This window comes from Pagrus major, chromosome 9 (assembly GCF_040436345.1).
Source record: "Pagrus major chromosome 9, Pma_NU_1.0".
Classification (NCBI taxonomy): Eukaryota; Metazoa; Chordata; class Actinopteri; order Spariformes; family Sparidae; genus Pagrus; species Pagrus major.
In genome coordinates, this window is record NC_133223.1 from 30900174 (window position 1) to 30924358 (window position 24185).

At 45.6% G+C, this 24185-nt stretch overlaps 2 protein-coding genes across 2 annotated transcripts in view; both read left to right on the plus strand.

Annotated features, from left to right (window-relative positions):
* Positions 1–24185, plus strand: part of col6a3 (collagen, type VI, alpha 3) — a 104407-nt gene that overhangs the window by 62798 nt on the left and 17424 nt on the right. The window contains exons 6-8 of the mRNA XM_073473441.1: positions 21773–22384; positions 22564–23187; positions 23473–24072. Of these exons, the coding sequence (XP_073329542.1) occupies positions 21773–22384; positions 22564–23187; positions 23473–24072 (1836 nt within the window). The remainder of the gene's footprint in view (positions 1–21772; positions 22385–22563; positions 23188–23472; positions 24073–24185) is intronic.
* LOC141002520 (collagen alpha-3(VI) chain-like) lies at positions 15289–19197 on the plus strand. Its single transcript, XM_073473873.1, has 7 exons — positions 15289–15811; positions 16075–16184; positions 16602–16668; positions 16890–17486; positions 17750–18029; positions 18123–18343; positions 18590–19197. The coding sequence occupies exons 1-7, from the start codon at positions 15289–15291 to the stop codon at positions 19195–19197; spliced, it is 2406 nt and encodes an 801-aa protein (XP_073329974.1).

Genomic DNA, 24185 nt, shown 5'->3' on the forward strand with positions numbered 1-24185 from the left:
ATTTTACCACGTTAGAGTTAGGCAGTGCCACTCTGACAGAACAGGTGTGCTAGCATCAATAGACTCATATGTAAACACTGAGGTTAGCTTTCGTTGTCTAACTTTCACATGGGACACATTGGTCACATCAACCTAAATATGTCTCAAATGTTATGTTCCCTAGTGGAGCGACAGCCAGCAGGAAAGGATGTTGTGTTCTTGTTGGATGGATCTGATGGTACCAGACGTGGATTCCCAGCTATGCGAGACTTTGTCCAAAAGGCAGTAGAGAAACTCAGTGTGGATGACAACAAAGACCGTGTCTCAGTGGTTCAGTACAGCAGTGATCCAGCTGTCCAGTTCTATCTGAACACGTACACAACAAAAGGCGATATCCTTGACACTGTCAGAGGTTTGAGGCACAAAGGCGGAAGCCCCCTCAAGACTGGAGAAGCTCTCCAGTACTTGAAGGATAATGTCTTCACGACTTCTGCCGGGAGCAGGCGCCTGGAAGGCGTTCCACAAGTCCTAATATTGTTAACTGGCGGAAGGTCTTATGACAGTGTTGATGCCCCAGCCTCGGCTCTGAAGCAGATGGGTGTCTTGATGTTTGCAGTTGGAACCAGGGGCTCTGATTTGAGGGAACTGCAGAAGTTATCCCACGATTCCCGTAATGCTGTATCTGTACCTGAATTCACTGACCTTGCCCGTGTCCAAGATCAAATTCAGTCCTCTGTGGAGGCTGTGGTTATTGATGTCACCCCAGAAACACCAACTGAACCTGGTATGTTAACTGGCTTGAAAGGCTACCTGACTTATTCCACCCACACCGAAGGAAAGATATGTAGTGTGATGCTTGATTAGCTCTACGTTTGCATTTAAGGAGAGGTTGTGGTCTGCTTTCCTACTGTTTAAAATTGAAGTAGGCCGCCTTAGGTGCTTTGAAACTAATAGTCCACAACTTGATGAGTATTCCCCCAGCTTACTTTTTGCAAAGGTTTTAAACTGTTTGTCTCGCTGTCTTTTCTCAGTTGACACCGGCAAAAAGGACGTTGTCTTCCTTCTGGATGGCTCTGATGGCACACGGAATGGCTTCCCTGCCATGCGTGATTTTGTCGAGAGAGCTGTTGAGAAACTCAATGTGGGACAAAACAACGACCGTGTCTCTGTGGTGCAGTACAGCAGAGATCCAGAGGTTAATTTCTATCTGAACACATACACCACAAAAGAGGATATTGTGGATTCAGTCAGAGGACTGAGACACAGAGGGGGCAGTCCCCTCAATACCGGGGCAGCCCTCCAATACGTTAGGGACAACGTCTTTACAAACTCCTCCGGGAGTAGGCGCCTGCAAGGTGTCCCACAAATGTTGATCCTGCTAAATGGTGGAAAGTCTTCTGACAATGTAGATACCCCAGCCTCTGCTCTCAAACAGCAAGGCATCTTTGTGATTGGCATTGGAACAAGGAACTCTGACAGAAATGAGCTGCGGAAGATATCACATGAGCCTAGTTATGCTCTTTCGGTGTCTGAGTTCACTGACCTGCCCGGTGTCCAGGAACAGCTCTCCACTGTAATGAGTACAGTGCGAGTGAGGGGCACAACCATGACACCAACAGTAACTGGTAAGAAAGTGACTGACTTTTACACACCAATGTCACTGTAGCACGCACATCGAACTGCATTCAGTTGTATTTTACTACGTTAGAGTTAGGCAGTGCCACTCTGACAGAACAGGTGTGCTAGCATCGATAGACTCATATGTAAACACTGAGGTTAGCTTTCGTTGTCTAACTTTCACATGGGACACATTGGTCACATCAACCTAAATATGTCTCAAATGTTATGTTCCCTAGTGGAGCGACAGCCAGCAGGAAAGGATGTTGTGTTCTTGTTGGATGGATCTGATGGTACCAGACGTGGATTCCCAGCTATGCGAGACTTTGTCCAAAAGGCAGTAGAGAAACTCAGTGTGGATGACAACAAAGACCGTGTCTCAGTGGTTCAGTACAGCAGTGATCCAGCTGTCCAGTTCTATCTGAACACGTACACAACAAAAGGCGATATCCTTGACACTGTCAGAGGTTTGAGGCACAAAGGCGGAAGCCCCCTCAAGACTGGAGAAGCTCTCCAGTACTTGAAGGATAATGTCTTCACGACTTCTGCCGGGAGCAGGCGCCTGGAAGGCGTTCCACAAGTCCTAATATTGTTAACTGGCGGAAGGTCTTATGACAGTGTTGATGCCCCAGCCTCGGCTCTGAAGCAGATGGGTGTCTTGATGTTTGCAGTTGGAACCAGGGGCTCTGATTTGAGGGAACTGCAGAAGTTATCCCACGATTCCCGTAATGCTGTATCTGTACCTGAATTCACTGACCTTGCCCGTGTCCAAGATCAAATTCAGTCCTCTGTGGAGGCTGTGGTTATTGATGTCACCCCAGAAACACCAACTGAACCTGGTATGTTAACTGGCTTGAAAGGCTACCTGGCTTATTCCACCCACACCGAAGGAAAGCTATGTAGTGTGATGCTTGATTAGCTCTACGTTTGCATTTAAGGAGAGGTTGTGGTCTGCTTTCCTACTGTTTAAAATTGAAGTAGGCCACCTTAGGTGCTTTGAAACTAATAGTCCACAACTTGATGAGTATTCCCCCAGCTTACTTTTTGCAAAGGTTTTAAACTGTTTGTCTCGCTGTCTTTTCTCAGTTGACACCGGCAAAAAGGACGTTGTCTTCCTTCTGGATGGCTCTGATGGCACACGGAATGGCTTCCCTGCCATGCGTGATTTTGTCGAGAGAGCTGTTGAGAAACTCAATGTGGGACAAAACAACGACCGTGTCTCTGTGGTGCAGTACAGCAGAGATCCAGAGGTTAATTTCTATCTGAACACATACACCACAAAAGAGGATATTGTGGATTCAGTCAGAGGACTGAGACACAGAGGGGGCAGTCCCCTCAATACCGGGGCAGCCCTCCAATACGTTAGGGACAACGTCTTTACAAACTCCTCCGGGAGTAGGCGCCTGCAAGGTGTCCCACAAATGTTGATCCTGCTAAATGGTGGAAAGTCTTCTGACAATGTAGATACCCCAGCCTCTGCTCTCAAACAGCAAGGCATCTTTGTGATTGGCATTGGAACAAGGAACTCTGACAGAAATGAGCTGCGGAAGATATCACATGAGCCTAGTTATGCTCTTTCGGTGTCTGAGTTCACTGACCTGCCCGGTGTCCAGGAACAGCTCTCCACTGTAATGAGTACAGTGCGAGTGAGGGGCACAACCATGACACCAACAGTAACTGGTAAGAAAGTGACTGACTTTTACACACCAATGTCACTGTAGCACGCACATCGAACTGCATTCAGTTGTATTTTACTACGTTAGAGTTAGGCAGTGCCACTCTGACAGAACAGGTGTGCTAGCATCGATAGACTCATATGTAAACACTGAGGTTAGCTTTCGTTGTCTAACTTTCACATGGGACACATTGGTCACATCAACCTAAATATGTCTCAAATGTTATGTTCCCTAGTGGAGCGACAGCCAGCAGGAAAGGATGTTGTGTTCTTGTTGGATGGATCTGATGGTACCAGACGTGGATTCCCAGCTATGCGAGACTTTGTCCAAAAGGCAGTAGAGAAACTCAGTGTGGATGACAACAAAGACCGTGTCTCAGTGGTTCAGTACAGCAGTGATCCAGCTGTCCAGTTCTATCTGAACACGTACACAACAAAAGGCGATATCCTTGACACTGTCAGAGGTTTGAGGCACAAAGGCGGAAGCCCCCTCAAGACTGGAGAAGCTCTCCAGTACTTGAAGGATAATGTCTTCACGACTTCTGCCGGGAGCAGGCGCCTGGAAGGCGTTCCACAAGTCCTAATATTGTTAACTGGCGGAAGGTCTTATGACAGTGTTGATGCCCCAGCCTCGGCTCTGAAGCAGATGGGTGTCTTGATGTTTGCAGTTGGAACCAGGGGCTCTGATTTGAGGGAACTGCAGAAGTTATCCCACGATTCCCGTAATGCTGTATCTGTACCTGAATTCACTGACCTTGCCCGTGTCCAAGATCAAATTCAGTCCTCTCTGGAGGCTGTGGTTATTGATGTCACCCCAGAAACACCAACTGAACCTGGTATGTTAACTGGCTTGAAAGGCTACCTGGCTTATTCCACCCACACCGAAGGAAAGCTATGTAGTGTGATGCTTGATTAGCTCTACGTTTGCATTTAAGGAGAGGTTGTGGTCTGCTTTCCTACTGTTTAAAATTGAAGTAGGCCACCTTAGGTGCTTTGAAACTAATAGTCCACAACTTGATGAGTATTCCCCCAGCTTACTTTTTGCAAAGGTTTTAAACTGTTTGTCTCGCTGTCTTTTCTCAGTTGACACCGGCAAAAAGGACGTTGTCTTCCTTCTGGATGGCTCTGATGGCACACGGAATGGCTTCCCTGCCATGCGTGATTTTGTCGAGAGAGCTGTTGAGAAACTCAATGTGGGACAAAACAACGACCGTGTCTCTGTGGTGCAGTACAGCAGAGATCCAGAGGTTAATTTCTATCTGAACACATACACCACAAAAGAGGATATTGTGGATTCAGTCAGAGGACTGAGACACAGAGGGGGCAGTCCCCTCAATACCGGGGCAGCCCTCCAATACGTTAGGGACAACGTCTTTACAAACTCCTCCGGGAGTAGGCGCCTGCAAGGTGTCCCACAAATGTTGATCCTGCTAAATGGTGGAAAGTCTTCTGACAATGTAGATACCCCAGCCTCTGCTCTCAAACAGCAAGGCATCTTTGTGATTGGCATTGGAACAAGGAACTCTGACAGAAATGAGCTGCGGAAGATATCACATGAGCCTAGTTATGCTCTTTCGGTGTCTGAGTTCACTGACCTGCCCGGTGTCCAGGAACAGCTCTCCACTGTAATGAGTACAGTGCGAGTGAGGGGCACAACCATGACACCAACAGTAACTGGTAAGAAAGTGACTGACTTTTACACACCAATGTCACTGTAGCACGCACATCGAACTGCATTCAGTTGTATTTTACCACGTTAGAGTTAGGCAGTGCCACTCTGACAGAACAGGTGTGCTAGCATCAATAGACTCATATGTAAACACTGAGGTTAGCTTTCGTTGTCTAACTTTCACATGGGACACATTGGTCACATCAACCTAAATATGTCTCAAATGTTATGTTCCCTAGTGGAGCGACAGCCAGCAGGAAAGGATGTTGTGTTCTTGTTGGATGGATCTGATGGTACCAGACGTGGATTCCCAGCTATGCGAGACTTTGTCCAAAAGGCAGTAGAGAAACTCAGTGTGGATGACAACAAAGACCGTGTCTCAGTGGTTCAGTACAGCAGTGATCCAGCTGTCCAGTTCTATCTGAACACGTACACAACAAAAGGCGATATCCTTGACACTGTCAGAGGTTTGAGGCACAAAGGCGGAAGCCCCCTCAAGACTGGAGAAGCTCTCCAGTACTTGAAGGATAATGTCTTCACGACTTCTGCCGGGAGCAGGCGCCTGGAAGGCGTTCCACAAGTCCTAATATTGTTAACTGGCGGAAAGTCTTATGACAGTGTTGATGCCCCAGCCTCGGCTCTGAAGCAGATGGGTGTCTTGATGTTTGCAGTTGGAACCAGGGGCTCTGATTTGAGGGAACTGCAGAAGTTATCCCACGATTCCCGTAATGCTGTATCTGTACCTGAATTCACTGACCTTGCCCGTGTCCAAGATCAAATTCAGTCCTCTGTGGAGGCTGTGGTTATTGATGTCACCCCAGAAACACCAACTGAACCTGGTATGTTAACTGGCTTGAAAGGCTACCTGACTTATTCCACCCACACCGAAGGAAAGATATGTAGTGTGATGCTTGATTAGCTCTACGTTTGCATTTAAGGAGAGGTTGTGGTCTGCTTTCCTACTGTTTAAAATTGAAGTAGGCCGCCTTAGGTGCTTTGAAACTAATAGTCCACAACTTGATGAGTATTCCCCCAGCTTACTTTTTGCAAAGGTTTTAAACTGTTTGTCTCGCTGTCTTTTCTCAGTTGACACCGGCAAAAAGGACGTTGTCTTCCTTCTGGATGGCTCTGATGGCACACGGAATGGCTTCCCTGCCATGCGTGATTTTGTCGAGAGAGCTGTTGAGAAACTCAATGTGGGACAAAACAACGACCGTGTCTCTGTGGTGCAGTACAGCAGAGATCCAGAGGTTAATTTCTATCTGAACACATACACCACAAAAGAGGATATTGTGGATTCAGTCAGAGGACTGAGACACAGAGGGGGCAGTCCCCTCAATACTGGGGCAGCCCTCCAATACGTTAGGGACAACGTCTTTACAAACTCCTCCGGGAGTAGGCGCCTGCAAGGTGTCCCACAAATGTTGATCCTGCTAAATGGTGGAAAGTCTTCTGACAATGTAGATACCCCAGCCTCTGCTCTCAAACAGCAAGGCATCTTTGTGATTGGCATTGGAACAAGGAACTCTGACAGAAATGAGCTGCGGAAGATATCACATGAGCCTAGTTATGCTCTTTCGGTGTCTGAGTTCACTGACCTGCCCGGTGTCCAGGAACAGCTCTCCACTGTAATGAGTACAGTGCGAGTGAGGGGCACAACCATGACACCAACAGTAACTGGTAAGAAAGTGACTGACTTTTACACACCAATGTCACTGTAGCACGCACATCGAACTGCATTCAGTTGTATTTTACTACGTTAGAGTTAGGCAGTGCCACTCTGACAGAACAGGTGTGCTAGCATCGATAGACTCATATGTAAACACTGAGGTTAGCTTTCGTTGTCTAACTTTCACATGGGACACATTGGTCACATCAACCTAAATATGTCTCAAATGTTATGTTCCCTAGTGGAGCGACAGCCAGCAGGAAAGGATGTTGTGTTCTTGTTGGATGGATCTGATGGTACCAGACGTGGATTCCCAGCTATGCGAGACTTTGTCCAAAAGGCAGTAGAGAAACTCAGTGTGGATGACAACAAAGACCGTGTCTCAGTGGTTCAGTACAGCAGTGATCCAGCTGTCCAGTTCTATCTGAACACGTACACAACAAAAGGCGATATCCTTGACACTGTCAGAGGTTTGAGGCACAAAGGCGGAAGCCCCCTCAAGACTGGAGAAGCTCTCCAGTACTTGAAGGATAATGTCTTCACGACTTCTGCCGGGAGCAGGCGCCTGGAAGGCGTTCCACAAGTCCTAATATTGTTAACTGGCGGAAAGTCTTATGACAGTGTTGATGCCCCAGCCTCGGCTCTGAAGCAGATGGGTGTTTTGATGTTTGCAGTTGGAACCAGGGGCTCTGATTTGAGGGAACTGCAGAAGTTATCCCACGATTCCCGTAATGCTGTATCTGTACCTGAATTCACTGACCTTGCCCGTGTCCAAGATCAAATTCAGTCCTCTGTGGAGGCTGTGGTTATTGATGTCACCCCAGAAACACCAACTGAACCTGGTATGTTAACTGGCTTGAAAGGCTACCTGACTTATTCCACCCACACCGAAGGAAAGAAATGTAGTGTGATGCTTGATTAGCTCTACGTTTGCATTTAAGGAGAGGTTGTGGTCTGCTTTCCTACTGTTTAAAATTGAAGTAGGCCGCCTTAGGTGCTTTGAAACTAATAGTCCACAACTTGATGAGTATTCCCCCAGCTTACTTTTTGCAAAGGTTTTAAACTGTTTGTCTCGCTGTCTTTTCTCAGTTGACACCGGCAAAAAGGACGTTGTCTTCCTTCTGGATGGCTCTGATGGCACACGGAATGGCTTCCCTGCCATGCGTGATTTTGTCGAGAGAGCTGTTGAGAAACTCAATGTGGGACAAAACAACGACCGTGTCTCTGTGGTGCAGTACAGCAGAGATCCAGAGGTTAATTTCTATCTGAACACATACACCACAAAAGAGGATATTGTGGATTCAGTCAGAGGACTGAGACACAGAGGGGGCAGTCCCCTCAATACCGGGGCAGCCCTCCAATACGTTAGGGACAACGTCTTTACAAACTCCTCCGGGAGTAGGCGCCTGCAAGGTGTCCCACAAATGTTGATCCTGCTAAATGGTGGAAAGTCTTCTGACAATGTAGATACCCCAGCCTCTGCTCTCAAACAGCAAGGCATCTTTGTGATTGGCATTGGAACAAGGAACTCTGACAGAAATGAGCTGCGGAAGATATCACATGAGCCTAGTTATGCTCTTTCGGTGTCTGAGTTCACTGACCTGCCCGGTGTCCAGGAACAGCTCTCCACTGTAATGAGTACAGTGCGAGTGAGGGGCACAACCATGACACCAACAGTAACTGGTAAGAAAGTGACTGACTTTTACACACCAATGTCACTGTAGCACGCACATCGAACTGCATTCAGTTGTATTTTACTACGTTAGAGTTAGGCAGTGCCACTCTGACAGAACAGGTGTGCTAGCATCGATAGACTCATATGTAAACACTGAGGTTAGCTTTCGTTGTCTAACTTTCACATGGGACACATTGGTCACATCAACCTAAATATGTCTCAAATGTTATGTTCCCTAGTGGAGCGACAGCCAGCAGGAAAGGATGTTGTGTTCTTGTTGGATGGATCTGATGGTACCAGACGTGGATTCCCAGCTATGCGAGACTTTGTCCAAAAGGCAGTAGAGAAACTCAGTGTGGATGACAACAAAGACCGTGTCTCAGTGGTTCAGTACAGCAGTGATCCAGCTGTCCAGTTCTATCTGAACACGTACACAACAAAAGGCGATATCCTTGACACTGTCAGAGGTTTGAGGCACAAAGGCGGAAGCCCCCTCAAGACTGGAGAAGCTCTCCAGTACTTGAAGGATAATGTCTTCACGACTTCTGCCGGGAGCAGGCGCCTGGAAGGCGTTCCACAAGTCCTAATATTGTTAACTGGCGGAAGGTCTTATGACAGTGTTGATGCCCCAGCCTCGGCTCTGAAGCAGATGGGTGTCTTGATGTTTGCAGTTGGAACCAGGGGCTCTGATTTGAGGGAACTGCAGAAGTTATCCCACGATTCCCGTAATGCTGTATCTGTACCTGAATTCACTGACCTTGCCCGTGTCCAAGATCAAATTCAGTCCTCTGTGGAGGCTGTGGTTATTGATGTCACCCCAGAAACACCAACTGAACCTGGTATGTTAACTGGCTTGAAAGGCTACCTGACTTATTCCACCCACACCGAAGGAAAGATATGTAGTGTGATGCTTGATTAGCTCTACGTTTGCATTTAAGGAGAGGTTGTGGTCTGCTTTCCTACTGTTTAAAATTGAAGTAGGCCGCCTTAGGTGCTTTGAAACTAATAGTCCACAACTTGATGAGTATTCCCCCAGCTTACTTTTTGCAAAGGTTTTAAACTGTTTGTCTCGCTGTCTTTTCTCAGTTGACACCGGCAAAAAGGACGTTGTCTTCCTTCTGGATGGCTCTGATGGCACACGGAATGGCTTCCCTGCCATGCGTGATTTTGTCGAGAGAGCTGTTGAGAAACTCAATGTGGGACAAAACAACGACCGTGTCTCTGTGGTGCAGTACAGCAGAGATCCAGAGGTTAATTTCTATCTGAACACATACACCACAAAAGAGGATATTGTGGATTCAGTCAGAGGACTGAGACACAGAGGGGGCAGTCCCCTCAATACCGGGGCAGCCCTCCAATACGTTAGGGACAACGTCTTTACAAACTCCTCCGGGAGTAGGCGCCTGCAAGGTGTCCCACAAATGTTGATCCTGCTAAATGGTGGAAAGTCTTCTGACAATGTAGATACCCCAGCCTCTGCTCTCAAACAGCAAGGCATCTTTGTGATTGGCATTGGAACAAGGAACTCTGACAGAAATGAGCTGCGGAAGATATCACATGAGCCTAGTTATGCTCTTTCGGTGTCTGAGTTCACTGACCTGCCCGGTGTCCAGGAACAGCTCTCCACTGTAATGAGTACAGTGCGAGTGAGGGGCACAACCATGACACCAACAGTAACTGGTAAGAAAGTGACTGACTTTTACACACCAATGTCACTGTAGCACGCACATCGAACTGCATTCAGTTGTATTTTACTACGTTAGAGTTAGGCAGTGCCACTCTGACAGAACAGGTGTGCTAGCATCGATAGACTCATATGTAAACACTGAGGTTAGCTTTCGTTGTCTAACTTTCACATGGGACACATTGGTCACATCAACCTAAATATGTCTCAAATGTTATGTTCCCTAGTGGAGCGACAGCCAGCAGGAAAGGATGTTGTGTTCTTGTTGGATGGATCTGATGGTACCAGACGTGGATTCCCAGCTATGCGAGACTTTGTCCAAAAGGCAGTAGAGAAACTCAGTGTGGATGACAACAAAGACCGTGTCTCAGTGGTTCAGTACAGCAGTGATCCAGCTGTCCAGTTCTATCTGAACACGTACACAACAAAAGGCGATATCCTTGACACTGTCAGAGGTTTGAGGCACAAAGGCGGAAGCCCCCTCAAGACTGGAGAAGCTCTCCAGTACTTGAAGGATAATGTCTTCACGACTTCTGCCGGGAGCAGGCGCCTGGAAGGCGTTCCACAAGTCCTAATATTGTTAACTGGCGGAAGGTCTTATGACAGTGTTGATGCCCCAGCCTCGGCTCTGAAGCAGATGGGTGTCTTGATGTTTGCAGTTGGAACCAGGGGCTCTGATTTGAGGGAACTGCAGAAGTTATCCCACGATTCCCGTAATGCTGTATCTGTACCTGAATTCACTGACCTTGCCCGTGTCCAAGATCAAATTCAGTCCTCTGTGGAGGCTGTGGTTATTGATGTCACCCCAGAAACACCAACTGAACCTGGTATGTTAACTGGCTTGAAAGGCTACCTGGCTTATTCCACCCACACCGAAGGAAAGCTATGTAGTGTGATGCTTGATTAGCTCTACGTTTGCATTTAAGGAGAGGTTGTGGTCTGCTTTCCTACTGTTTAAAATTGAAGTAGGCCACCTTAGGTGCTTTGAAACTAATAGTCCACAACTTGATGAGTATTCCCCCAGCTTACTTTTTGCAAAGGTTTTAAACTGTTTGTCTCGCTGTCTTTTCTCAGTTGACACCGGCAAAAAGGACGTTGTCTTCCTTCTGGATGGCTCTGATGGCACACGGAATGGCTTCCCTGCCATGCGTGATTTTGTCGAGAGAGCTGTTGAGAAACTCAATGTGGGACAAAACAACGACCGTGTCTCTGTGGTGCAGTACAGCAGAGATCCAGAGGTTAATTTCTATCTGAACACATACACCACAAAAGAGGATATTGTGGATTCAGTCAGAGGACTGAGACACAGAGGGGGCAGTCCCCTCAATACCGGGGCAGCCCTCCAATACGTTAGGGACAACGTCTTTACAAACTCCTCCGGGAGTAGGCGCCTGCAAGGTGTCCCACAAATGTTGATCCTGCTAAATGGTGGAAAGTCTTCTGACAATGTAGATACCCCAGCCTCTGCTCTCAAACAGCAAGGCATCTTTGTGATTGGCATTGGAACAAGGAACTCTGACAGAAATGAGCTGCGGAAGATATCACATGAGCCTAGTTATGCTCTTTCTGTGTCTGAGTTCACTGACCTGCCCGGTGTCCAGGAACAGCTCTCCACTGTAATGAGTACAGTGCGAGTGAGGGGCACACCCATGACAACAACAGTAACTGGTAAGAAAGTGACTGACTTTTACACACCAATGTCACTGTAGCACGCACATCGAACTGCATTCAGTTGTATTTTACTGCATTAGAGTTAGGCAGTGCCACTCTGACAGAACAGCTTTACTAGCATTAATAGAGTCATATGTAAACACTGAGGTTAGCTTTCGTTGTCTAACTTTCATTTGGGACACATTGGTCACATCAACCTAAATATGTCTCAAATGTTATGTTCCCTAGTGGAGAGACAGCCAGCAGGAAAGGATGTTGTGTTCTTGTTGGATGGATCTGATGTTACTAGAAGTGGATTCCCAGCTATGCGAGACTTTGTCCAAAAGGCAGTAGAGAAACTCAGCGTGGATGACAACAAAGACCGTGTCTCAGTGGTTCAGTACAGCAGAAATCCAGCTGTCCAGTTCTATCTGAACACGTACACAACAAAAGGCGATATCCTTGACACTGTCAGAGGTTTGAGGCACAAAGGCGGAAGCCCCCTCAAGACTGGAGAAGCTCTCCAGTACTTGAAGGATAATGTCTTCACGACTTCTGCCGGGAGCAGGCGCCTGGAAGGCGTTCCACAAGTCCTAATATTGTTAACTGGCGGAAGGTCTTATGACAGTGTTGATGCCCCAGCCTCGGCTCTGAAGCAGATGGGTGTCTTGATGTTTGCAGTTGGAACCAGGGGCTCTGATTTGAGGGAACTGCAGAAGTTATCCCACGATTCCCGTAATGCTGTATCTGTACCTGAATTCACTGACCTTGCCCGTGTCCAAGATCAAATTCAGTCCTCTGTGGAGGCTGTGGTTATTGATGTTACCCCAGAAACACCAACTGAACCTGGTATGTTAACTGGCTTGAAAGGCTACCTGACTTATTCCACCCACACCGAAGGAAAGAAATGTAGTGTGATGCTTGATTAGCTCTACGTTTGCATTTAAGGAGAGGTTGTGGTCTGCTTTCCTACTGTTTAAAATTGAAGTAGGCCGCCTTAGGTGCTTTGAAACTAATAGTCCACAACTTGATGAGTATTCCCCCAGCTTACTTTTTGCAAAGGTTTTAAACTGTTTGTCTCGCTGTCTTTTCTCAGTTGGCACCGGCAAAAAGGATGTTGTCTTCCTTCTGGATGGCTCTGATGGCACACGGAATGGCTTCCCTGCCATGCGTGATTTTGTCGAGAGAGCTGTTGAGAAACTCAATGTGGGACAAAACAACGACCGTGTCTCTGTGGTGCAGTACAGCAGAGATCCAGAGGTTAATTTCTATCTGAACACATACACCACAAAAGAGGATATTGTGGATTCAGTCAGAGGACTGAGACACAGAGGGGGCAGTCCCCTCAATACCGGGGCAGCCCTCCAATACGTTAGGGACAACGTCTTTACAAACTCCTCCGGGAGTAGGCGCCTGCAAGGTGTCCCACAAATGTTGATCCTGCTAAATGGTGGAAAGTCTTCTGACAATGTAGATACCCCAGCCTCTGCTCTCAAACAGCAAGGCATCTTTGTGATTGGCATTGGAACAAGGAACTCTGACAGAAATGAGCTGCGGAAGATATCACATGAGCCTAGTTATGCTCTTTCGGTGTCTGAGTTCACTGACCTGCCCGGTGTCCAGGAACAGCTCTCCACTGTAATGAGTACAGTGCGAGTGAGGGGCACAACCAGGACACCAACAGTAACTGGTAAGAAAGTGACTGACTTTTACACACCAATGTCACTGTAGCACGCACATCGAACTGCATTCAGTTGTATTTTACCACGTTAAAGTTAGGCAGTGCCACTCTGACAGAACAGGTGTGCTAGCATCGATAGACTCATATGTAAACACTGAGGTTAGCTTTCGTTGTCTAACTTTCACATGGGACACATTGGTCACATCAACCTAAATATGTCTCAAATGTTATGTTCCCTAGTGGAGCGACAGCCAGCAGGAAAGGATGTTGTGTTCTTGTTGGATGGATCTGATGGTACCAGACGTGGATTCCCAGCTATGCGAGACTTTGTCCAAAAGGCAGTAGAGAAACTCAGTGTGGATGACAACAAAGACCGTGTCTCAGTGGTTCAGTACAGCAGTGATCCAGCTGTCCAGTTCTATCTGAACACGTACACAACTAAAGGCGATATCCTTGACACTGTCAGAGGTTTGAGGCACAAAGGCGGAAGCCCCCTAAAGACTGGAGAAGCTGTCCAGTACTTGAAGGATAATGTCTTCACGACTTCTGCCGGGAGCAGGCGCCTGGAAGGCGTTCCACAAGTCCTAATATTGTTAACTGGCGGAAGGTCTTATGACAGTGTTGATGCCCCAGCCTCGGCCCTGAAACAGATGGGTGTCTTGATGTTTGCAGTTGGAACCAGGGGCTCTGATTTGAGGGAACTGCAGAAGTTATCCCACGATTCCCGTAATGCTGTATCTGTACCTGAATTCACTGACCTTGCCCGTGTCCAAGATCAAATTCAGTCCTCTGTGGAGGCTGTGGTTATTGATGTCACCCCAGAAACACCAACTGAACCTGGTATGTTAACTGGCTTGAAAGGCTACCTGACTTATTTCACCCATACCGAAGGAAAGAAATGTAGTGTGATGCTTGATTAGCTCTACGTTTGCATTTAAGGAGAGGTTGTGGTCTGCTTTCCTACTGTTTAAAATTGAAGTAGGCTGCCTTAGGTGCTTTGAAACTAATAGTCCACAACTTGATAAGTATTCCCCCAGCTTACTTTTTGCAAAGGTTTTAAACCATTTGTCTTGCTGTCTTTTCTCAGTTGTCACCGGCAAAAAGGACGTTGTCTTCCTACTGGATGGCTCTGATGGCACACGGAATGGCTTCCCTGCCATGCGTGATTTTGTCGAGAGAGCTGTTGAGAAACTCAATGTGGGACAAAACAACGACCGTGTCTCTGTGGTGCAGTACAGCAGAGATCCAGAGGTTAATTTCTATCTGAACACATACACCACAAAAGAGGATATTGTGGATTCAGTCAGAGGACTGAGACACAGAGGGGGCAGTCCTCTCAATACCGGGGCAGCCCTGCAATATGTTAGGGACAACGTCTTTAGAAACTCCTCCGGGAGTAGGCGCCTGCAAGGTGTCCCACAAGTGTTGATCCTGCTGAATGGTGCAAAGTCTTCTGACAATGTAGATACCCCATCCACTGCTCTCAAACAGCAAGGCATCTTTGTGATTGGCATTGGAACAAGGAACTCTGACAGAAGTGAGCTGCGGAAGATATCACATGAGCCTAGTTATGCTCTTTCTGTGTCTGAGTTCACTGACCTGCCCGGTGTCCAGGAACAGCTCTCCACTGTAATGAGTACAGTGCGAGTGAGGGGCACACCCATGACAACAACATTAACTGGTAAGAAAGTGACTGACTTTTACACACCAATGTCACTGTAGCACGCACATCGAACTGCATTCAGTTGTATTTTACTGCATTGCAGTTAGGCAGTGCCACTCTGACAGAACAGGTGTGCTAGCATCGATAGACTCATATGTAAACACTGAGGTTAGCTTTCGTTGTCTAACTTTCATTTGGGACACATTGGTCACATCATAATAAATATGTCTCAAATGTTATGTTCCCTAGTGGAGAGACAGCCAGCAGGAAAGGATGTTGTGTTCTTGTTGGATGGATCTGATGTTACTAGAAGTGGATTCCCAGCTATGCGAGACTTTGTCCAAAAGGCAGTAGAGAAACTCAGTGTGGATGACAACAAAGACCGTGTCTCAGTGGTTCAGTACAGCAGAGATCCAGCTGTCCAGTTCTATCTGAACACGTACACAACAAAAGGCGATATCCTTGACACTGTCAGAGGTTTGAGGCACAAAGGCGGAAGCCCTCTCAACACTGGAGAAGCTCTCCAGTACTTGAAGGATAATGTCTTCACGACTTCTGCCGGGAGCAGGCGCCTGGAAGGCGTTCCACAAGTCCTAATATTGTTAACTGGTGGAAGGTCTTATGACAGAATCGACGCCCCAGCCTCAGCTCTGAAACAGATGGGTGTTTTGATGTTTGCAGTTGGAACCAGGGGCTCTGATTTGAGGGAACTGCAGAAGTTATCCCACGATTCCCGTAATGCTATATCTGTACCTGAATTCACTGACCTTAACCTTGTTCAAGAGCAACTCCAGTCCTCCTTGGAGACTGTGGTTATTGATGTCACTCCAGAATCACCAAGTGAACCTGGTATGTTAAAGAGCACGTCCTCTTGCTGGCTTGAACAGCTACCTGACTTATTTCACCCACAGCGAAGGAAAGAAATTTAGTGTGATGTTTGATTAGCTCTACGTTTGCATTTAAGGAGAGGTTGTGGTCTGCTTTCCTACTGTTTAAAATTGAAGTAGGCTACCTTAGGTGCTTCGAAACTAATAGTCCACAACTTGATGAGTAGTCCACCAGCTTACTTTTTGTAAAGGTTTTAAACTGTTTGTCTCGCTGTCTTTTCTCAGTTGACACCGACAAAAAGGATGTTGTCTTCCTTCTGGATGGCTCTGATGGCACACGGAATGGCTTCCCTGCCATGCGTGATTTTGTCGAGAGAGTTGTTGAGAAACTCAATGTGGGACAAAACAACGACCGTGTCTCAGTGGTTCAGTACAGCAGAGATCCGGCTGTCCAGTTTTATTTGAACACATACACAACAAAAGGCGATATCCTTGACACTGTCAGAGGTTTGAGGCACAAAGGCGGAAGCCCTCTCAATACTGGAGAAGCTCTCCAGTACTTGAGGTATAATGTCTTCACAGCTTCCGCTGGAAGCAGGCACCTAGAAGGAGTTCAACAAGTCCTAATATTGTTAAGTGGCGGAAGGTCTTATGACAGAGTTGATACCCCAGCCTCGGCTCTGAAACAGCAAGGCATCTTTGTGATTGGCATTGGAACAAGGAACTCTGACAGAAGTGAGCTGCAAAAAATATCATATGAGCCTAGTTATGTTCTTTCGGTGTCTGAGTTCACTGACCTGCCCGGTGTCCAGGAACAGCTGTCCACTGTAATGAGCACAGTGCGATTGAGGGCCACACCCTTGACACCAACAGTAACCGGTAAGAAAGTGACCAATTTCAACATATCGGTGCCATGGTTGCATGCAAATTGAACTGCATTCAGTTGTATTTTACAAAGTTGAAGTCAGACAGTGCCACTCTGACAAAACAGGTGTACTACCATTAATAGAGTCATATATAAACATTGAGGTTAGCTTTCATTGTCTAACTGTCATACGGTCACATGAACCTAAATGTGTCTCAAATGTTATGTTCCCTAGCGGAGAGACAGCCAGCAGGAAAGGACGTTGTGTTCTTGTTGGATGGATCTGATGGTACTAGACGTGGCTTCCCAGCTATGCAAGACTTTGTCCAAAAGGCAGTAGAGAAATTCAGTGTGGATGACAACAAAGACCGTGTCTCAGTGGTTCAGTACAGCAGAGATCCAGCTGTCCAATTTTATCTGAACACATACAGAACAAAAGGCGATATCCTTGACACCGTCAGAGGTTTGAGGCACAAAGGCGGAAGCCCCCTCAAGACTGGAGAAGCTCTCCAGTACTTGAAGGATAATGTCTTCACGACTTCTGCCGGGAGCAGGCGCCTGGAAGGCGTTCCACAAGTCCTAATATTGTTAACTGGTGGAAGGTCTTATGACAGTGTTGATGCCCCAGCCTCGGCTCTGAAGCAGATGGGTGTCTTGATGTTTGCAGTTGGAACCAGGGGCTCTGATTTGAGGGAACTGCAGAAGTTATCCCACGATTCCCGTAATGCTGTATCTGTACCTGAATTCACTGACCTTGCCCTTGTTCAAGAGCAACTCCAGTCCTCTGTGGAGGCTGTGGTTATTGTCACTCCAGAAACACCAACTGAACCTGGTATGTTAAAGAGCATGTCCTATTGCTGGTTTGAGAGGCTACCTGACTTATTTCACCCACACGGAAGGAAAGAAATTTAGTGTGATGCTTGATTAGCTCTACGTTTGCATTTAAGGAGAAGTTGTGGTCTGCTTTCCTACTGTTCAAAATTGAAGTAGGCTGCCTTAGGTGCTTTGAAAATAATACTCCACAACTTGATGAGTATTCCCCCAGCTTACTTTTTGCAAAGGTTTTAAACTGTTTGTCTCGCTGTCTTTTCTCAGTTGACACCGGCAAAAAGGATGTTGTCTTCCTTCTGGATGGCTCTGATGGCACACGAAATGGCTTCCCTGCCATGCGTGATTTTGTTGAGAGAGTTGTTGAGAAGCTCAATGTGGGACAAAACAACGACCGTGTCTCTGTGGTTCAATACAGCAGAGATCCGGCTGCCCAGTTTTATCTGAACACGTACACAACAAAAGGCGATGTCCTTGACACTGTCAGAGGTTTGAGGCACAAAGGCGGAAGCCCCCTCAATACTGGAGAAGCTCTCCAGTACTTGAGGTATAATGTCTTCACAGCCTCCGCTGGAAGCAGGCGCCTAGAAGGAGTTCCACAAGTCCTAATATTGTTAACTGGTGGAAGGTCTTATGACAGAGTTGATGCCCCAGCCTCTGCTCTGAAACAGCAGGGAATCTTTGTGATTGGCATTGGAACAAGGAACTCTGACAGAAATGAGCTGCGGAAGATATCACATGAGCCTAGTTATGTTCTTTCGGTGTCTGAGTTCACTGACCTGCCCGATGTCCAGGAACAGCTGTCCACTGTAATGAGCACAGTGCAATTGAGGGCCACACCCTTGACACCAACAGTAACTGGTAAGAAAGTGACCAATTTCAACATACCAGTGCCATGGTTGCATGCAAATTGAACTGTAGTCAGGTGTATTTTACAAAGTTGAAGTCACAAAGTGCCACTCTGACAAAACAGGTTTATTAGCACTAATAGAGTGTGTAAAATATATGTAAATATGTAAATTTTGAGGTTAGTATTGTTGTCTAAGTTTCGTATGGGACATGTTGGTCACATGAACCTAAATATGTCTCCACTTTTATGTTCCCTAGTGGAGAGACAGCCACTCGGAAAGGATGTTGTTTTCTTGTTGGATGGATCTGATGGTACTAGACGTGGATTCCCAGCTATGCGAGACTTTGTCCAAAAGGCAGTAGAGAAACTCAGTGTGGATGACAACAAAGACCGTGTCTCAGTGGTTCAGTACAGCAGAGATCCGGCTGTCCAGTTTTATCTGAACACGTACACAACAAAAGCCAATATCCTTGACACTGTCAGAGGTTTGAGGCACAAAGGCGGTAGCCCTCTCAACACTGGAGAAGCTCTCCAGTACTTGAGGGATAACGTCTTCACGGCCTCTGCTGGAAGCAGGCGCCTGGAAGGCGTTCCACAAATCCTAATATTGTTAACTGGCGGAAGGTCTTATGACAGAGTTGATGCCCCAGCCTCGGCTCTGAAACAGATGGGTGTCTTGATGTTTGCAGTTGGAACCAGGGGCTCTGATTTGAGAGAACTGCAGAAAATATCCCACGATTCCCGTAATGCTATATCTGTACCTGAATTCACTGACCTTGCCCGTGTTCAAGAGCAACTCCAGTCCTCCGTGGAGGCTGTAGTTATTGATGTCACCCCAGAAACACCAACTGAACCTGGTATGTAAACAAACAGGGGCCCCCACCATGACATTTTTGGCTCTGGTATTTCAATGTATTCTTGCTTCACACACAGTAAGTGAATCATCGTGAAAGTCCTTTTACACAACGGCAATTAAACCTTCTAGCAGTGTTTCGACAGTTTCTTTTCTTTTCTTATTTTAACATGTAGTCACATGACGACGCACAATGCAAATTCTTGTCACGTCTGTGTCTTCATGTTTCACTTCACTTGCATTTTGTTTCCAAATGTAATATTTACAGTGGTTTTCAACAACCCCCTCCACTCTGATCATTTTATTAACATACATCAGCATCAGGCTGTCATAAGATTAACTACACCCACCTCTGTATTTACAAGACCAGTTAATTATTACTTTTTTTCTCACTGTATGCCAGGCTCTCAGTGCTTATCCCTGTTCTTCCTTCTGTGATGGCTTCCCCTCCAACATCATCAGTAATTTATTCTCCTGTGGTGTATTCTTGAAATGCATTGTGATGCTGTCTTGCATCTACAATTGTGGTATCTATATCACAACAATTAATGATGTACTTTCCACTCCATCCAGTCCTTCAGCATGGATCACTGTTGCGACTAATGACCCCTTACTTTTGTAGTCATTTGATTTTACTTTATTGCAATTATTAATATTCTTTGTTTTCTAATCAATCTTCCATGTGTGGAATTTCTTCTCTTTTTTGGCAAACAAAAAAGTTCTTATTTTGGTCAAGAAATGGTGTTGCAGATATTATTCAAGATCTTTACTCTTCAAACAATGAAGACATTCTTGATCCTGAGGATGCTCTTGATTCTGAGTCTCATCAACATTGCAACAGTCATTTCACAGTCATTCAAGATCAGAATGTTGAACCGCATTCCTTCTTTGCCTGCAGCTGCTCGTTCAATTTTCATCTTATTCATGTTCTCTATTATTCTCTCTTTTGTAGTTTTCTATTTATAGTCACATTCACAATCTGTGACAATATGTCTTTGCAAAACACCATGTGTCTTTATAAGAGACCAAACTAAATATTATTTCAATTTCTTGTAACTGAACTCAGTTCTTTATAATGATACACCTTAATCGTTTCATCTATTTTTGCAGTTTTATTTTTGAATCATGCTCAGATTCAGGGATATTGTATTTACCATGCACAAATAGCCCCATAAACAGGTTTCCTGGACACATAACTGTAGTCCAGAAAAGTTAAATTACAAATGTGCAGTTCCTCTCCTTTTCAAATAAAATGATTATTATCACCATAGTTTTAACATGGCAGCACAAGCAGTGAAACAAAAGGCTCTCATCCATTTTCAAGACTAAACTAAACTAGATTTATAAGACAGATATTATCACAACAAGCAGTTTATACAAGAAAAAAAAATGGCCAACTGACTTAATCATGAGACACAGTGGGCAACTAATATAACTGGCAATAATGAGTATATGATTTATTATAGTGTTTAAATCGAGATAATGTTGTTTTCATGTGGTCCTAACAAGTTTCTGACGGTAGAAATTTTCCTTTCTCATGTGTCTGGGTGGCTGACACTTGATCTTGTGAAATCATCTCTGACATGCAAAACACGAGAGTTGGCCGCAAAATAGATTGCATACACAGGCTTTGGTGTTGGAAAACTAAACTCACAAGCAATGTCCACATTTTTACAATGACTGAAGTCATTCAGATAATGTCAGCTATCAGTGCATTGTAGATCTATGGTAAATAACAAATGTGCAACAGTAAGGAGATAGCAGTTAAAACCCACATACGATAAAAAAATTGAAGCAAAAATTTCTTTAAATGTTTTATAATTTTAAGAGATGTCTTTAAGATCTGATTAAAAGGGTACTGATTGATATCTTCAAAATAATAATGGGGGGATAACACCACTATTATTGTGAAGAATCATGTGAATCAGAGACTTTTCTTATTAAGACAATTGAAAAAATGCAGTGTTTCCAGCAATGGTTTGGTGCTGTTTTAACTGAGCAGCAGCAGAGATCATCCTTACTTTTGGAATAACTGTCTGGTTTTGGAGTTCGTCAGCAGAGGATGGGAGGCGATTGAATAAGGTGGTGCGCACTGCATCAAAAATGACTGGGTGTGACCTTCTACCTCCAGCAGCAATCTATAATGCTAGACTACTAAAGAAGGGCCTTAAGGTTGTAAAGGACTCCTCCCATCCAGCTAACAGCCTTTTTAATTTCTCCCCTTTTATGTATTTTTACATTTTCTGAGTGAGTTGTTCCCTTGTCTGTGTTTGGGGGAGCCAGATAAATTCCATTACGCTGATGTGGCTATAAAGTATTGATTCTTGAATCTGGCTAAATATTTCACAGTACACCAAACCACTCCATTATCCAGGTGAAGGTGTCCTTCATTTTAAAACTATATCACCTATATTTTAATTAGCAGTTGACAAAATGTAAGATTTCCTTGAATGTGTGTAAGAAATGTTCACCACAATTTACATGGTCCTCTGGCAATGATGACAGTTCAGAAAATTGATTCACTGACCTTTAGTTCCATACTTTTTTTCCCCAAAACATAATATTGCCATATCTTTTTCTCTTTTAGCTGAGTCACAGGGCCCCCGGAAGGATATCGTTTTCCTGGTTGATGGATCTGATGGTGTTGGACGGGAATTCCCAATCATCAAGGAGTTTATCCGCCGCGTCGTGGAGACCCTCAATGTTGGCGAGAATAAGATCCAGATTGGCGTGGTCCAGTACGGTGACTATGCTCAGGCTGACATGTATCTGAACTCACATACAACCAAAGAGGGCGTTCTGAATGCCGTCAGGGGAATGAGGCAGCGTGGAGGAAGACAGCGTAACCTGGGTCAGGCCTTGCAGTTTGTCAACCAGGATGTTCTGACAGCAGCACGTGGCAGCAGGAAGCAAGACGGAGTGCCGCAGTTTGTAATTGTTGTCTCCAGTGGGCCCTCAACAGATGACATCCGTCGTGCAGCCTCTACCCTCAAACAATCAAGAGTTCTTCCCTTCAGCATCGGGACCAGGGATGTTAGACCTTCAGAGCTCCAGGTGGTGTCGTACGTGCCCAACTTTGCCTTCACTGTAGATGACCTCCCTGGCCTGTACACAGTCCAAGAAAACTTGATCACCACTCTCACTGAGTTGTCAGATGATGACATCGCCAGAATGCGTCCTGTATTCCCAACACATGAAGGTAATTTTACTCGATCAGATTATGTCCGAAAATTGTCTATTTTACTACAATATGTGTTAAAGTCAAATTTCAAGTTTAATATTTCATTCTCTGGTCATAATGCATATCCTTTATATCTATGAGGAACTCTGTAGTTTGTAATCATACCATGCTACTGTGCTTGTATTCTTTCTGAGCAGTAATCCCAGAGCCAGCACCTACGGAAGGAGAAAAGAGGGATGTCGTATTTCTAATTGATGGCACGACAGCTGTGCGTAGTGAGTTTCCCTCCATCCGTGACATGATAAGAAGAGTAGTGGAAAAGCTGGATGTAGGATTGGATAAGGTCCGAGTTTCAGTGGTACAGTACAGTGATGAACCCAAGGTAGAATTTCTTTTGAATGAATTCTCCACTAAAGAAGAGGTACGCCAGGCCCTGCAGAGACTTCGAAGCAAAGGTGGGAACCGCCTCAACACCGGCCGTGCTCTTGAGTACGTCTCCAGAAACATCTACCAGAGATCAGCCGGAAGCCGCATTGAGGAGGCCGTGCCCCAGTTCCTCATCGTAGTTACAGGTGGCAAGTCTTCAGATGATGTATCCACTGCAGCTGACCAACTGAAGAGAAACCGGGTTGCTCCTCTTGCCGTTGGTTCAAGGAATGCAGACCCTGATGAACTGAGACAGATTTCCCTGAAGCCTGAGCTCGTATATACAGTTGACAGTTTCCAGCAGCTTCCAAGAGTGGAGTCGCAGCTCATTACTTCAGTCAAAACAATATCCAGCACTGATATCAGCAATTATGAACCTCCCACAGTGGACTTAGGTAAGAAAATACTATCTGTATTCAAGTTATAAGTTCTCAAAGCTATAACCGATTGTTTTCATCATTTGCTTTTTAGCATGTTTTTAATTTCTCATCTAATTATAAAAATATGCATCATGGCACACTAGTGGTGCAGGAGTAAAGTTCCTGTCCACCAGTAAGCCCTAGAGCTTGATTCTGTTATGGAGTTGGTAGATGGTAGATCTTTAAAATAATGTGCTAGTCTTTTCCAGTTTACTTCAAAATAAAGTCTCCTTGTTTTCCTTGTTGTGCTTATTTCTTCAGAAACTCTAAGTCTTGGGAAAAAGGACATTCTCTTCCTTATTGATGGCTCAGACAATACAGGTGCTGCTGGCATTGCTCATATCCGTGACTTCATCCTCAACATTGTCCAACAACTCGACGTGCAGCCTGATCAAGTGCGTGTGGGTGTTGTCCAGTATGCAGACAATGTCAAAACAGAGTTCTCACTCAACTCACACAACAACAAGCCCGCTGTTATATCTGCTATCAAAAGGCTTCGTCAGATGGGTGGCCGGTCATCAGATTTGGCTGACGCCATTCAGTACGTCATAGACAATGAGTTAAAACCCTCCTCTGGCGTTCGTCCGGTTGAGGCCTCCCAGCATCTTGTGGTTCTCACAGGTGGTCGTTCCCCTCAAGATGTTTCCCTCTATGGACCTCTGCTTAAGGGTTCCCGAGTCAACTGCATTGGTGTCGGAGCTGGTGGTGCTAACACAAAGCAGCTGACACAAATTGCTACCAGCCCAGATGATGTCCTTCAGGTTCCTACATTCCCTGGTCTGCCAGCAATCAAGGAGAGGCTTATTGCCAGGTTCAGTGGGACCATCCCAGACACAACACCCCCATTCATAGAGGAGCCTAGTAAGTTGTGAAAATGTTTTACTATATTACAGATATTTAAATAACACGTTTTACCCTTAACTAATTATATGGTCTAATAACTCATTTTGTCTCAATTTCTTCTCCTGTTGTCA

What these genes read in the sequence shown, in the direction of transcription:
- LOC141002520 (XM_073473873.1), top strand. Translation starts at nt 15,289, where the DNA reads ATGCGAGACTTTGTCCAAAAGGCAGTAGAGAAACTCAGTGTGGATGAC. An exon ending in CTTGACACCAACAGTAACCG is followed by an intron (nt 16,669 to 16,889) that starts GTAAGAAAGTGA and finishes TATGTTCCCTAG; the next exon opens with CGGAGAGACAGCCAGCAGGA. An exon ending in GAAGCTCTCCAGTACTTGAG is followed by an intron (nt 18,030 to 18,122) that starts GTATAATGTCTT and finishes GTCTTATGACAG; the next exon opens with AGTTGATGCCCCAGCCTCTG.